Here is a 12,953-nt window from a genome sequence, read left to right as displayed (position 1 = left end):
ATTTGTATCATACGCTTACCTGAAGGTCAGGTGTTGATATCTTGCGCGTTCTACCAAACTCCCCACGACTGACATCACAGCGGTGCTGGACCCGCCTATCCACCCACGAGTCACGTCAACCTTTTTCTCTTTTTCAATTTTTAGTGGTGCCGGGGAGGACAGTGTGTGAAATACGGTGACGAAGGCCCCAAGCCCACGCATGGCCATTGGTCAGACTGGTCTTCCTGGTCCCCTTGCTCCAGGACCTGCGGAGGAGGGGTGTCTCACAGAGACCGCCTGTGCGCAAATCCCAAGTAAGTACGTCCTCACTTCCCTCCTCACGAGCGATTTCTGTGCGGTGAACCTCCCAAGCCGCATGTGTACCTAAATTCAGTAATATCGATCTGTACGTCACGTAGCTGTGTAGGGATCACTGAGTAGGTGGAACCACATGGACGGAGCTAGAGAGTTTTATGCTAAGTGAAATAAGTCAGAGAAAAACAAATACTGTATGATTTCACTCCTACGTGGAATTTAAGAAGCAAGCAAAGGGGAAAAAGAAGAGGGAGAAAGTGAGAAACAGACTCTTAACTATAGAGCGCACACTGATGGTCACCAGAGGGAAGGGGGGAGGGGGTATGGGTGAAACAGGTGATGGGGATTAAGGAGGGCGCTTGTGATGAGCATCGGGTGAGGCACGGAGGTGTCGAGTCACTCTGTCCTACACCTGAATCTAACGGAACCCTGTGTGTTGGCTCTGCCGGAATTAAAAAGCATCACTGAGCAGGAAAGTCATTTTAGTCAAGTATTTCTCGAACAGCGATATCTCTTTGGTATAATTTAAGATGCTTCAAGCGACCTGACCATAGCACGTGATAACAGACCCAGCAGCGATACTCAGGAAGTGGATTTTAGCCACATTTCTGGGAAATACCAAGGGTCTGCCTGAAATGAGTATGTAAATCATGAAGATATGGAGAACGCAAATGAATAAGAATCAGGAAGAACCATTTTTTCACGTGGGAAAAAAAAAAAAAGCCAGGTGTTGGGTTCTTCATGAAATATATTTACCTTTGCCACATGTGGCTTCACTGTGACCTTCCGTGAGAAGACAGGGACACCAGAAGCGGTCCCCAGTGCGCTGGGGTAGAGGAGTTTCCAAATCCTCCCTTTGCACCTGACTTTGCTTAAAACATGACTCCTATCACGGCTCTTCAGTCCTGTCTTTACCGTGTGACGCTCAGTGGGTCCGCCACATCGTATGGCTGCGTCCACGTGAATTCTAGGGGGTGAGCCGGGGGTGTTTCCCATCAGCACCAACCAGTGGAAGGTGACTTCAGCGAAGTCCCTGAATGGCAGTCTCAACTCTGCCGGCTGTCAACTGTGCGGTTCTGGGAGAGCCGCCCTCCCTTAGCGGTCCCTCCTCTATGAGTGCAGAGAACGGCGACGTCACGCTGCCTTCTGCAGGGGTGCTGGGAGTCGGTGGCGGACAGATGCCGGCAGATCCATTTCCACACCCTAACTGGCTCTACTAACCTTGTGAATAACACTGCCCACGTCGTTAATGGGTGAGAAAGTGCCAGGGTCCCTTAGAAGTACACTTTTCTTACTTGGTCGCTGAAAACAGCGTAACAGGATCTGCTCATCTCTTCAATAAGCCTAATTTCCAGGGAGGGGAGAGTACCTGTTAAATGTAGGGCTTCTTTTTGGTTTTAGCGTGTAGTCATTTCGGGGACAGCATGAGTGTGAGCGGGGGAGGGCCAGAGAGAGAGGGAGACCGAGAATCCAAAGCGGGCTCTGGGTTGACAGCAGCAAGCCTGACACCGGGCTCGAGCTCGAGAACCATGAGATTGTGATCTGAGCCGAAGCTGGACACTCAACCAGCCGAGCCACCCAGACGCCCCAAACGTAGGGTTTCTAATTGCAAAATGTATGTTCCAGACCATCGCACGGAGGGAAGTTTTGTGAGGGCTCAGCTCGGACTCTGAGGCTTTGCAACAGTCAGAAATGTCCCCACGATAGCGTTGACTTCCGTGCGGCACAGTGTGCCGAGTACAACAGCAAACGGTTCCGAGGATGGCACTACAAGTGGAAGCCATACACTCAAGTGCAAGGTAAATCTTAAATCCCCCCTGCTAGGAATAGCCTCGTGCTTTGAAGAATTACATGACTGAAAACTCTTTAAAGAATTACGTGGTTGAAACTGTGGTGTTCGGATGGACCACATCACTATGTGAGGTCGTTGTCACAGGCTCTTCTGCCTGCCCCTTGGCCACTGGCTGCGTACCTGAACTTGACCGGCGGTGTGGCCAGAAATTAACAAGCACGTAGAGAGTGTTGCATCATACCGTGAAATCTTCAAAGAAGTGATAAAACATTCAAAACAGATGGTTTATTGATAAGAGATCAGTGCTTTTTAATTACAAATCACAGTAGTTGAGGGCGATCTCACCCATCGAACACTTACAACTGCCAGAGAATGAAAGAAAAATTTTAGTATCTTTTGGAAAAGCAGTTGACTTTCAAGTATAGTATATTCAAAACTCTGGTTCTAAACCAAGATGTTTATCTGCACCATATATAAGATTTTATTCTCCAGTGTGAGAGAAGTACTTATTGTTCTTAAGACTGTGGGGCGCCTGGGTGGCGCAGTCGGTTAGGCGTCCGACTTCAGCCAGGTCACGATCTCGCGGTCCATGGGTTCGAGCCCCGCATCGGGCTCTGGGCTGATGGCTCAGAGCCTGGAGCCTGTTTCCGATTCTGTGTCTCCCTCTCTCTCTGCCCCTCCCCCGTTCATGCTCTGTCTCTCTCTGTCCCAAAAATAAATAAACGTTGAAAAAAAAATTAAAAAAAAAAAAAAGACTGAAAGAACTTGAACCTGGTAGCTCCGTTGACATAATTTAAAGAGAAATCCAAAGAATACCTAGTCACCTCACTCTTTGAAACTGGGAATACTGTCCAAGCAACAGTCAAGAAATGTCTAAATCTCATCTGACTTTATAAACGTAATGTTTTCATGGTAAGAACTTTATGAAGTCAGTAAATTCTGGAAGGAGAAGTTTAAGCAGTTTCACACAAAGCATTTTTGGTTGTTTTTACTCCCAGACTCAGTAAAATGTAAGCCAGTGAGAATTAAGTAGGCAGGAGAAAAAGGAGAAAGAACTTTGAAATTGGGGCCAAAATACGTGTGCTCTTCTGGGCTTCCCTATCTCAGGAAATAAACACATTAATCATGGAAGCACATACTTGCCTTGATTCTTAGGGTTATTCAATGGAGTCTCCTCCGGTACAATAAAGAAAATAGTGGTGGATGAGTCTTGAGCCCATGAAAATTCCTAAGGCACACTATATTTTCATCAACTCAGCCCTTCTTTACCAAGAAGAACGAAGGGAAAAGTTCATGTTAATTACATAAATCATAAAATGTTTGAAATAGATTATCAAAAGAAATCGACTGGCTCTGCCACTCTTAAGTATACGGTGATACCTACATTCCCCACGTATTAGTATTTTTTGACAGTCATTGTGTTTATAGAAAACATCATTCTCTGAAGATTTCATCTAAAAATTATTCCTTTTATCAGTTTAAAAATATTATAAATTTCATCAAATGCATTAGCTTTTTAAATTTTTTTTTGCTTTAGTGTTTATTTTTGAGAGAGACAGAGACAGAGACAGAGACAGAGACAGAGTGTGAGTGGGGGGAGGGGCAGAGAGTGAGGGAGACACAGAATCCCAAAGCAGGCTCCAGGCTCCCAGCTGTCAGCGCAGAGCCCAACGTGGGGCTCAAACTCGCGAACCATGAGATCATGACCTGAGCCGAATGCTTAACCCACTGAGCCACCCAGGCACCCCAAGTGCACTAGCTTTTAATAAATTTGGTGATTATTTGAATTCTTTCATTACATTTTTCCTGTGAGAATTGTGTATATTGCTACAAAATAGTAATGACCTTTTGCATTTCTGCAAGAGAATAGTTCATCAAACTAGTAAAATAGTCGAACAGTGATGTTGTCGTTCCAGTCAACAAATATTTATTGAATGCCTACTATGTGCCAACCACTGAGTAAAGAACAAGGACAGTAAAGGACACCGTAGAGTAAGAATGGTGAAGGCTTATACAAATTAAAAATTAAAAGGAAAAACCAAGCCTCATGAGACAACCATAAAAGAAATGTCTTTGCAATGAATATTGTGTGGGAGTTATTTTATGGGCAAAAGAAAAAAAAAAAGAAAGAAAGAAAAAACTTAAAAAAAAAGTCTATCTAAAATTTAGAACGAAAGTGATCAGAGCTTAAGTATCTTTCTTATTTGTGTTTGTGTGTGTATTTCTTTTTAAGATCAGCACTTATGCAAACTCTACTGTATCGCAGAAGGATTTGATTTCTTCTTTTCTTTGTCAAATAAAGTCAAAGATGGGACTCCATGCTCGGAGGATAGCCGTAATGTTTGTATAGATGGGATATGTGAGGTAATAATGATCGTTCATTCATTCAACACACGTCTCCAGACAGTCTGCTTTGTGTCAGGCATTCCTCTAAGGGGCTAAAGACACCAGACATTTAAATCCCGCCTTTCCCTCCCGCTCACAGCCTGGTGGGGGCGGGGAAAGCCGGATGAACACACACAGAGACACAGGTGGTTTGTCCCAGTGGAGGTGCCCACGGAGGATGGGGAGCAGAGGAGAGCTGATTTTCTCCCCGATGTGGATCTGGGGGATTTGCGGGGTTCCTTGGAGAAGGGAGCTTCCGGGCTAGATCGGGAAGGGTGAGCTGGCCTGGAGGTGTGGGAGAGCCGACTGGGAACACGGTTGTGCTAGAAGGTGTGGGTTGGTAGGACCCGACTGAGGCATCGAGCACCCGGAGGGCAGGCAGGGCAGGGGTGCCGAGCGAGGTGAGGGAGCGAGAAGGGGCGCACGGAGTTATTTTTATCCTCCTGTCCTGGCGGAACAGACCCTGGGACTTGGATGGAGCTGAGCGGCAGGGCCAGCCGGCAGTAGCTTGGGCAGTGGAGGAACCAGGGGCAGCTTTGAACCAAGAGATCACTTGGCATCCTGCAGGGACTTGGAAGACAGACGGGGAAAGATTTGTTGCCTAAGTGGCCATAGAGCTGCCTTGGGCAGGGGTGAGACGGGGAAGGAATTCCATTATTACACCAAGCGGAAGCGTGACCAGATCACGTACGTTGCACACGATCGATGGGTTTTTCATTGAAGTTGCTCAGTATGCACACTCACAGAGTCTAAGCACCTCGGTCATCGTTCTGGTCTTCTCCAAGTGAGATGACCGTGGTCAGGTTGAGTCGTGCACTGGGACACGCACAGTGTAATCCTTGTTCGTAGGTGAAGATCACACTCGGTTCTGTCGAGATCTCTTTCGGATTTCAAATGGCCGAGTCTCTGTCCATTTTGTCCAATTATTAGTGGGCTTGTGAAATATGTCACTGTTTCCAGGTATTCGTCACGACAGTGTCACAGTCCCTTAAATGTAGTTCTGAAATCCCAAAAGCCGTCACACAGAAGGTTTATTGGGCTACACAATACAGGATGCCCTGAATTTGTTTGCTGGCGAAACCTGCCCTCGACGGGTGTGAGGCTATGTGTCAGTTTTATTGATCTCGCTTCGCGTGAAGATGTACGTGATTTGCCATAGAAACATCCTTTACGCATTTCATTGAGTGCTACCCTGGGCCCTGCTGGGACTCTCACATGATGTGCATAATATGTAATTCCCTTCCTAAAATCCCCCCCCCAAAAAAAACCCTCTGAATTCTGAAATGCATTTGACCATAAGGATTTCCAGCAAGGAATTATGGAGGAATTGTGATTCATTTCTGAATGGGTTTTTTACAAGTATATACTAAACTCTTTGTTAGTAAATATAAAGCTAGTAAGCATCATAGAAATTATAAAGGCCCCTAAAATTCTAAGACAATGAACAAAGATGCCCTTTAAATGATTTACTGCTGGGAATAATTCCCAGGCAGCCTGTGTTCCTTCTCTCCTTTACACACGGCCACTCAGAGGCACAGCGGCACATTCCAGGGGACCCTCAGGTGGACACATTGCTCATCAATTTGTGCTTTGCGTCCATCTGAAATTTACCATTAATCTCCAATCTGAAAATCTGATAGATTTAATTTAGGGCTCAGGGTTTTTTTTAATTTTTTAATGTTTATTTATTTTGAGAGAAAGAGAGAGAATGAGCAGGGAAGGGGCAGAGAGAGAGGGAGAGAGAGAGAGAGAGAATGAGAATCCCAAGCAGGCTTCATATTCAGTGCACAGCTCAATGCGGGGCTCAAACTCACAAAACTGTGAGATCGTGACCTGAGCAGAAACCACAAGTCAGACGCTTAACCAACTGAGCCACCCAGGCGCCCCTTAATTTAGGGCTCGAGATTCTAAGGTCATGTAGCAATGCCAAAGACAACAGCCCTCAGGGTTTCCTCCTTTGGATCTGAGAGTAGAGTTTCAGTCTTGCTGTGCACATACTTGGTATCCAATAAATATTTGTTAACTACTCTGTGTTGGTGAAATGTTCTACTGGAGCGGGGAGGTTTCTCGCTGGAGCTCTGTGACTTCGCTCTTGTCGTCTTTTCTTTCACGAATGACGTGTGGCCCCGGTCCCCCCAGAGAGTGGGATGTGACGACGTCCTTGGATCCGATGCCGTGGAAGACTCCTGTGGTGTGTGCAGGGGGAATAACTCAGATTGCACGACACACAAGGGGCTCTACACCAAGCACCACGGCGCCAACCGTGAGTACGAGGAGTACGAGGGAGATGTAAACCAGAACCTCCTGGAGGGGACACCTGGGGTTTCTGTGGCAACAGCAGGCGTCAAGGGTCCTGAAAAGACCGACAGTCTCCTTCCCTACTCCGCCTGTCAAGCCTTTCCTTTATTGTTTTAAAAAAAAATTTAAGTTTATTTATTTATTTTGAGAGAGAGAGAGAGAGCAGGCGAGGGGCAGAGAGAGAGGAAGAGAGAGAATCAATTCCAAGCAGGCTCCATGCTGTTAGCCCAGAGCCCGATGCGGGGCTCGAACCCACAAACCGTGAGATCGTGACCTGAGCCAAAGTCAGATGCTTGACCGACTGAGCCCCAACTTACTTTCTTTTTTTTTTTTTTTTTTTAACCTTTACTTATTTTTGAGACAGAGAGAGACAGAGCATGAACGGGGGAGGGTCAGAGAGAGGGAGACACAGAATCTGAAACAGGCTCCAGGCTCTGAGCCATCAGCACAGAGCCTGACGCGGGGCTTGAACTCACGAACCGCGAGATCATGACCTGAGCCGAAGTCGGACGCTTCACCGACTGAGCCACCCAGGCGCCCCCCAACTTACTTTCTTAAAATAAAGATTATTTATTTTGAGAAAGAGGGAGAGAGAGCATGAGTGGGGGAGGGGCAGCGAAAGGGGGAGAGAGAGAATCCCAAGCAGGCTCCTCACTGACAGTGTGGAGCTTGCCGTGGGACTCAGTCCCATGAACTGTGAGATCATGAACTGAGCCAAAGTCAAGAGTCGGACACTCAACCGACTGAGCCACCCAGGTGCCCCCCAAGCCTTTCCTTTTGATGGAAAGTGGTTGCTAGGTTATTTGAATTAAAGTGGTTCTTAGGAACAATGAAATTTATAATAGCTCTGCTTCAATTAAAAGAAAAGAAAAACACAAGTTACTTCAAGGCCTCATGGCACCGATTGCCAAAATTCTCCTGGTTTCCAGCATGGATTCTCAGGTTTGAGTTGTGGGGAACCCCAGCATAGGGATGTCGCCTCGGCATTCTTGAATGAAAACACCACATTCTTCCCACTCCTGCTTCCTTTAACATAGAGTATTATCAGATGGTCACCATTCCTTCTGGAGCCCGGAGTATTCACATCCGTGAAATGAACGTGTCGACGTCCTACATCTCTGTGCGCAATGCCCTCCGAAAATACTACCTGAACGGGCACTGGACGGTGGACTGGCCGGGTCGATACAAGTTCGCAGGCACCACGTTTGATTATAGACGGACCTCCCATGAGCCGGAGAGTGTGACCTCTTCTGGGCCAACCAATGAAACACTGGTTGTGGAGGTAGGTGCCAGCCTTCTTCTGATTTTCGGGCTGGGATCTGGGATTGTTGCAGATGGAAGGCCGTTGGCATAACTTTAAGAACCCAGAATAATGATTACAATTTAAGAATGTATCCGAAGCAAGACTCACCTATGCATTGAAGGGGGCGGTGGGCTTGTTATCTTTCATCCCCTGGCACCTAATCCAATTTGTATTTACGCACATCACGGGGTTCCTGTTTTGGGTCTTTATCAGCCAGTGTTTACGAAAGTCGACCCCTCTCCCGTACGCCGTGTGGCTGTGAGAAGCGGGCACACTCGGGGGACTCTGCCGAGTCCTGTGGAGTGGGAGCGGGATGAGAGCCCGAAGCAAAGCCTCAGCAGTGATGTCATATGGGCCCCCATGTGCAGGGAAGGGGCCACAGCCGCCTCCTGACCCACAACTGCAGAGGCTCACAGGCTGCCATTAGGCTCTTCCTGCGACATAATCTGCCCCCATGAGACTGGGCAGATGGAGGTGACAGGCACTGGATAGGCTAATGCCCCACCTTTTTGTCTTTCTGTGCACAGTTAAAGTACTTGGTTCAAATGTTGTCCCGTCAGCCTACAACCAGTATGCAGATGTGAGCCACCCAGACTCCCCCCCACCTGCTCTTGGGGCCAGGCAGCCCCGTCCTGTCCTCTTGTATCTTCCTGGGAGACGTTTCCCCGGGGGTCTCCGCACACATCCCCCCTCTGCCTCCCCTCCTGGCCCTGAGCTGTTCTCATCACCTTATTTCACCCTGATGATTTCTCTCCCACCAGCGCAGGCTTTAGCTCTAATAATGGCACAGAATAGAGACAGGTCAAGGGCGAAGGTGAGTGTGGCTTATTAGGAACTGTTCTGGATGGAAGAAGATTTGCAAAGGCTCAGGATGTCAGACAGGAGAGCATCTCAGGGGCCTCACCGTGCAGCCACCTGTACCTGTCCTACAACACCTTCCTCAACTAAGACCCGAGAGCTGTGTTGTCAGGGGTGGGGAATGTGGTGCCGGGTGGTCAGAGAAGGGCCAGCGTCTTTACCCCCTGGAACATCACATCAGGACCAGTAAAGGCTCCCAGACTCAGAGATGGGATTTCTGTCCACTGATCAATGGTGAGGCTTCCAAAGTAAAAAGCTTTCTCCCTGACATCAGCGATCTGATGCATTCACGAGTGCAAAGGTAACTGGTCCATACGATTGGGTTTTAAACTAGGAGGTGAAGAGTCCAAATTCAAGGTGCTAAGATAGGCTCAACTTGAGAGATCTTTACGGATAGGTGTTTTTCCCCTGGAATGTGCCAGTTGGCCAAAGACCTCTGCATCCGGTCACACTGGAAAGTACGCTGCCGTAGCTTTGATGGGTGGCATGGGTAATATCCACTCATGAGTCCTGACTGCTTAGAACGCACCAGGAAGCGTGAGAGTGCTTTATAGGCATTGCTTTCTGATGCGCTCAGATGGACGGGAATCCCAAGGAAACGCTGGGGGAAATAACCAGATACCCGAGTTAGGTTGCAGAGGTGTTTGAAGCCTTGAAGAGAGGAACACACGAAACGTAAGGCAGACGAGTCGAATGTCTACATTTTTCTAGATGCGCTTGCTTCTTCTTGAGCGTTCGCTTCCGTCTAGAAAGTTCGTATGTGTTTTAGAGGATGGACGGTGTTTATCACGTAACCAACTTCCTGTTGATGTTGTCGCTTCGGTACTATTTAAAAACGAGCTTATATTTATCAGTTCCATTTTAACTTGTTTTCTCTGCCCCCTTTTCATTTTCCAGCTTCTGTTTCAGGGAAGGAACCCGGGTGTGGCCTGGGAGTACTCGGTGCCCCGGTTGCGGGGTGAGAAGAAGCCCAGTGGCCAGCCTCGTTACACATGGGCCATCATTCGCTCCGAGTGTTCGGTCTCCTGCGGAGGGGGTAGGTCACCTCTCACACCTCTCCTGGTGGGGGGGGCGCCGAGGGGCCACGAGCACACTGCACTCACAGGTCCACACCACGTCCTGGCAGGTGGCCCCATCCCCAGAGGGAGAGCAGAGGCCAGTGGCCCTGCGTGTCACCGGAAGGCCGGGCCTGCCTTCTTTCGTCCATCCATGTCAGCATGTTGCTCTGAGGGAGTCGTTTGGTGAACCGGTTTCTGCTTTGCACCCAAGGGAAGATTTGATAAAGAGTAGTTTCGTGAGTTGAGATTATTCAAATGAAAGTCACTCAAATTCTACATATCATGTTGGTGATGAGGAGTAGAAGCTTTACCTTGAAAATATTGTGATGCAGACTGAGGTTTGGGTCCAATGGTCTTGCTCAAATTTACTGCGAAGTCCTATATTGAAATTCACCCAGAAACTACAGGAACTTTATGCAAATCGTGGTGGAAATGACTAGAAACAGCATGTCAGGAAGAAGAATTTCACATGACAGTCAATGGCTTGGTCATCCTGATACCATAAAAATTGGACCGTCAAAGAAAGTCTAAAATTGATAACGTTGGCTGACGACAGGAACATTTTCAGCCAGAGCCAGACATATGCTCTGGCAAAGGGTGGCGAGTCAATTTTTCAAATTTGGGAGCAAAATACTAAATTCTAGATTTAGAAAACAGACAAGTTTTGATATGGGCAAATGGATTTCAGCTTTGCGAATTCCAGCTTTTAATGATTAATTAATTTAGACAGCTGTGTCTTTAAGTTCTAGAAAAAGGTACACAAAATGGGAACTTGCATAAATTAAGAATCTAATGAATGAATAAAGAAAAAATAACGGGCTGCCTGGGTGGCTCAGTCGGGTAAGTATCTGACTCTCGATATCGGCTCAGGTTGTGATCTCAAGATTGTGAGATTGAGCCCTGTGTCAGACTCTGCGCTGAAAGAATAGATCTTGCTAGGGATTCTCTTTCTCCTCCTCTCTGCCCCTCCCCTGCTCATGCGCACATGCGCTTTCTCAAAATAAATAAACTTTAAAAAGGAATTTAAAACAAAAAAGGAAAATGAATTCATACACTGAGAGGATTATAGAGTTCTTACCCTTTCTTTATTAATGTGATGTATCACGTTGATTGATTTGCAGATACTGAATCAGCTCTGTAGCCCAGGAATAAATTTTGATCGAGGTGAATCATTCTTTGAACGTGCTCTTGGATTGGGTTTGCTAGTATCTTGTTGAGAAGTTTTGCATCCATGTTCATGAGAGAAATTGGTCTGTAATTCTCCTTTTTAGTGGGGTCTGTGTCTGGTTTTGGAATCAAGGTAATTCTGGCCTCATAGAATGAGTTTGGAAGTTTTCTTTCTATTTCCATTTTTTTGGAACAACTGCAAAAGAATAGATGTTAATTCCTTTTTAAATGTCTGGTAGAATTCCCCTGGAAAGCCATCCAGCCCCGAACTCTTGTTCCTCGGGAAAGTGTTGATTACTGACTCCATTTCTTTATTGGTTATGGGTCTTTTCAAATTTGCTGTTTTCTCCCGTTTCACTTTTGGTAGTTTATGTTTCTAGGACTTTATCCATTTCTTCCAGATTGCCCAATTTGTTGGCATATAATTGCTCATAATATTCTCCTGTAATTGTTTGTATTTCTAAAGTGTTGGTTGTGACCTCTCCTCTTTCGTTCATGATTTTATTTACTTGGGTCCTTTCCTTTTTCTTTTTGATAAGTCTGGCTGGGGTTATCAGTTTTATTCTTTCAAAGAACCAGCTCCTAGTTTCATTGATCTGTTCTACTGGTTTTGGTGGGGTTTTTTTTTCTATATCATTGATTTCTGCTCTAATCTTTATTATGTCCTTTCTTCTGCTGGTTTTGGTCTTTATTTGCTATTCTTTTTCCAGTTCCTTCAAGGTTAAGGTTAAGGTTGTGTATCTGAGACCTTTTTTCCTTCCATAGGAAGGCCTGGATTGCTAGATACTTCCCACTTATGAACGTCAGCCAAACCAATGCAACACTATATGTTAACTAATTTGAGTTTAAATTAAAAAAAAAAATGAATTCATACATTCTTAATAGTTGGTCTAAACGAAAGGCCTGAAGTAAATAGAGGAAAACAAAGATTAATGAAAAAACGTAACCGTCTGGACAGTTAGCAGCCATGTGCTTGACATGTGCTAACCCTTCCCATTATAAACAAAGAATGAAATATTTCAATCATATTTAAATTCTGACATGAAGAGCTTTTTAAGGAAAAATACTGCTGTGGAGAATTACGTGGGGCCCCCCCTTGCTGGCGATGGGGCCAGACGAGCTGCCACATTATGCCATTCAGGAAATGGTGGAACCAGACTATGTTCGTGGGCATCCCCTGTGTGTGACACGGGAAAATTAACGTCCAATCATATTTACTTCTCTTCCCTTTCTCTTCCAATCTGACAACACCCCTCATGCTTCTGCAGATTATACACCAACCCAGAACTTATTCCATAATCATTTGCTTGAAGAATTGCATGGTAGAGTCAGCAAATGTGTTGTTTGTTTTCAGTTTGGATGGAAAGTTGGTGGGAAATTAGGGTTTCTCTCTCTTTTTTTTTTTTTTACATGTAATTTATTGTCACATTGGTTTCCATACAACGCCCAGTACTCATCCCAACAGGTGCCCTCCTCAATGCCCATCACCCACTTTCCCCTCTTCCCCACCCCCCCCCATCAATCCTCAGTTTGTTCTCGTTATTTCAGAGGATCTTATGGTTTGCCCCCTTCCCTCTCTCTAACTTTTTTCCCCCTCCCCCTCCCCCATGGTCTTCTGTTAAGTTTCTCAGGATCCATGTAAGAGTGAAAACATACGGTATCTGTCTTCCTCTGCCTGACCTATTTCACTTCGCGTAACACTCTCCACTTCCACCTGCGTTGCTACTCCCTTCGGCAAGCAGATGGGGCACAGGATGCATGTCCTTTACCACCTCGTATAGGATGTGGCTCCTCTGAG

At 46.3% G+C, this 12,953-nt stretch overlaps 1 protein-coding gene across 1 annotated transcript in view; it reads left to right on the top strand.

The window, feature by feature from the left end:
• Positions 1-12,953, top strand: part of ADAMTS16 (ADAM metallopeptidase with thrombospondin type 1 motif 16) — a 160,072-nt gene that overhangs the window by 86,154 nt on the left and 60,965 nt on the right. Inside the window, exons 12-17 of the mRNA XM_045442729.1 lie at positions 145-293; positions 1,921-2,093; positions 4,320-4,450; positions 6,611-6,734; positions 7,807-8,051; positions 9,828-9,966. Coding sequence (XP_045298685.1) covers positions 145-293; positions 1,921-2,093; positions 4,320-4,450; positions 6,611-6,734; positions 7,807-8,051; positions 9,828-9,966 — 961 coding nt within the window. The remainder of the gene's footprint in view (positions 1-144; positions 294-1,920; positions 2,094-4,319; positions 4,451-6,610; positions 6,735-7,806; positions 8,052-9,827; positions 9,967-12,953) is intronic.

Source organism: Leopardus geoffroyi, chromosome A1 (genome assembly GCF_018350155.1).
Source record: "Leopardus geoffroyi isolate Oge1 chromosome A1, O.geoffroyi_Oge1_pat1.0, whole genome shotgun sequence".
NCBI classification, from domain to species: domain Eukaryota; kingdom Metazoa; phylum Chordata; class Mammalia; order Carnivora; family Felidae; genus Leopardus; species Leopardus geoffroyi.
The sequence above is the reverse complement of the archived record's forward strand: the minus strand, read 5'-3'. Positions and strand labels throughout refer to the sequence as shown.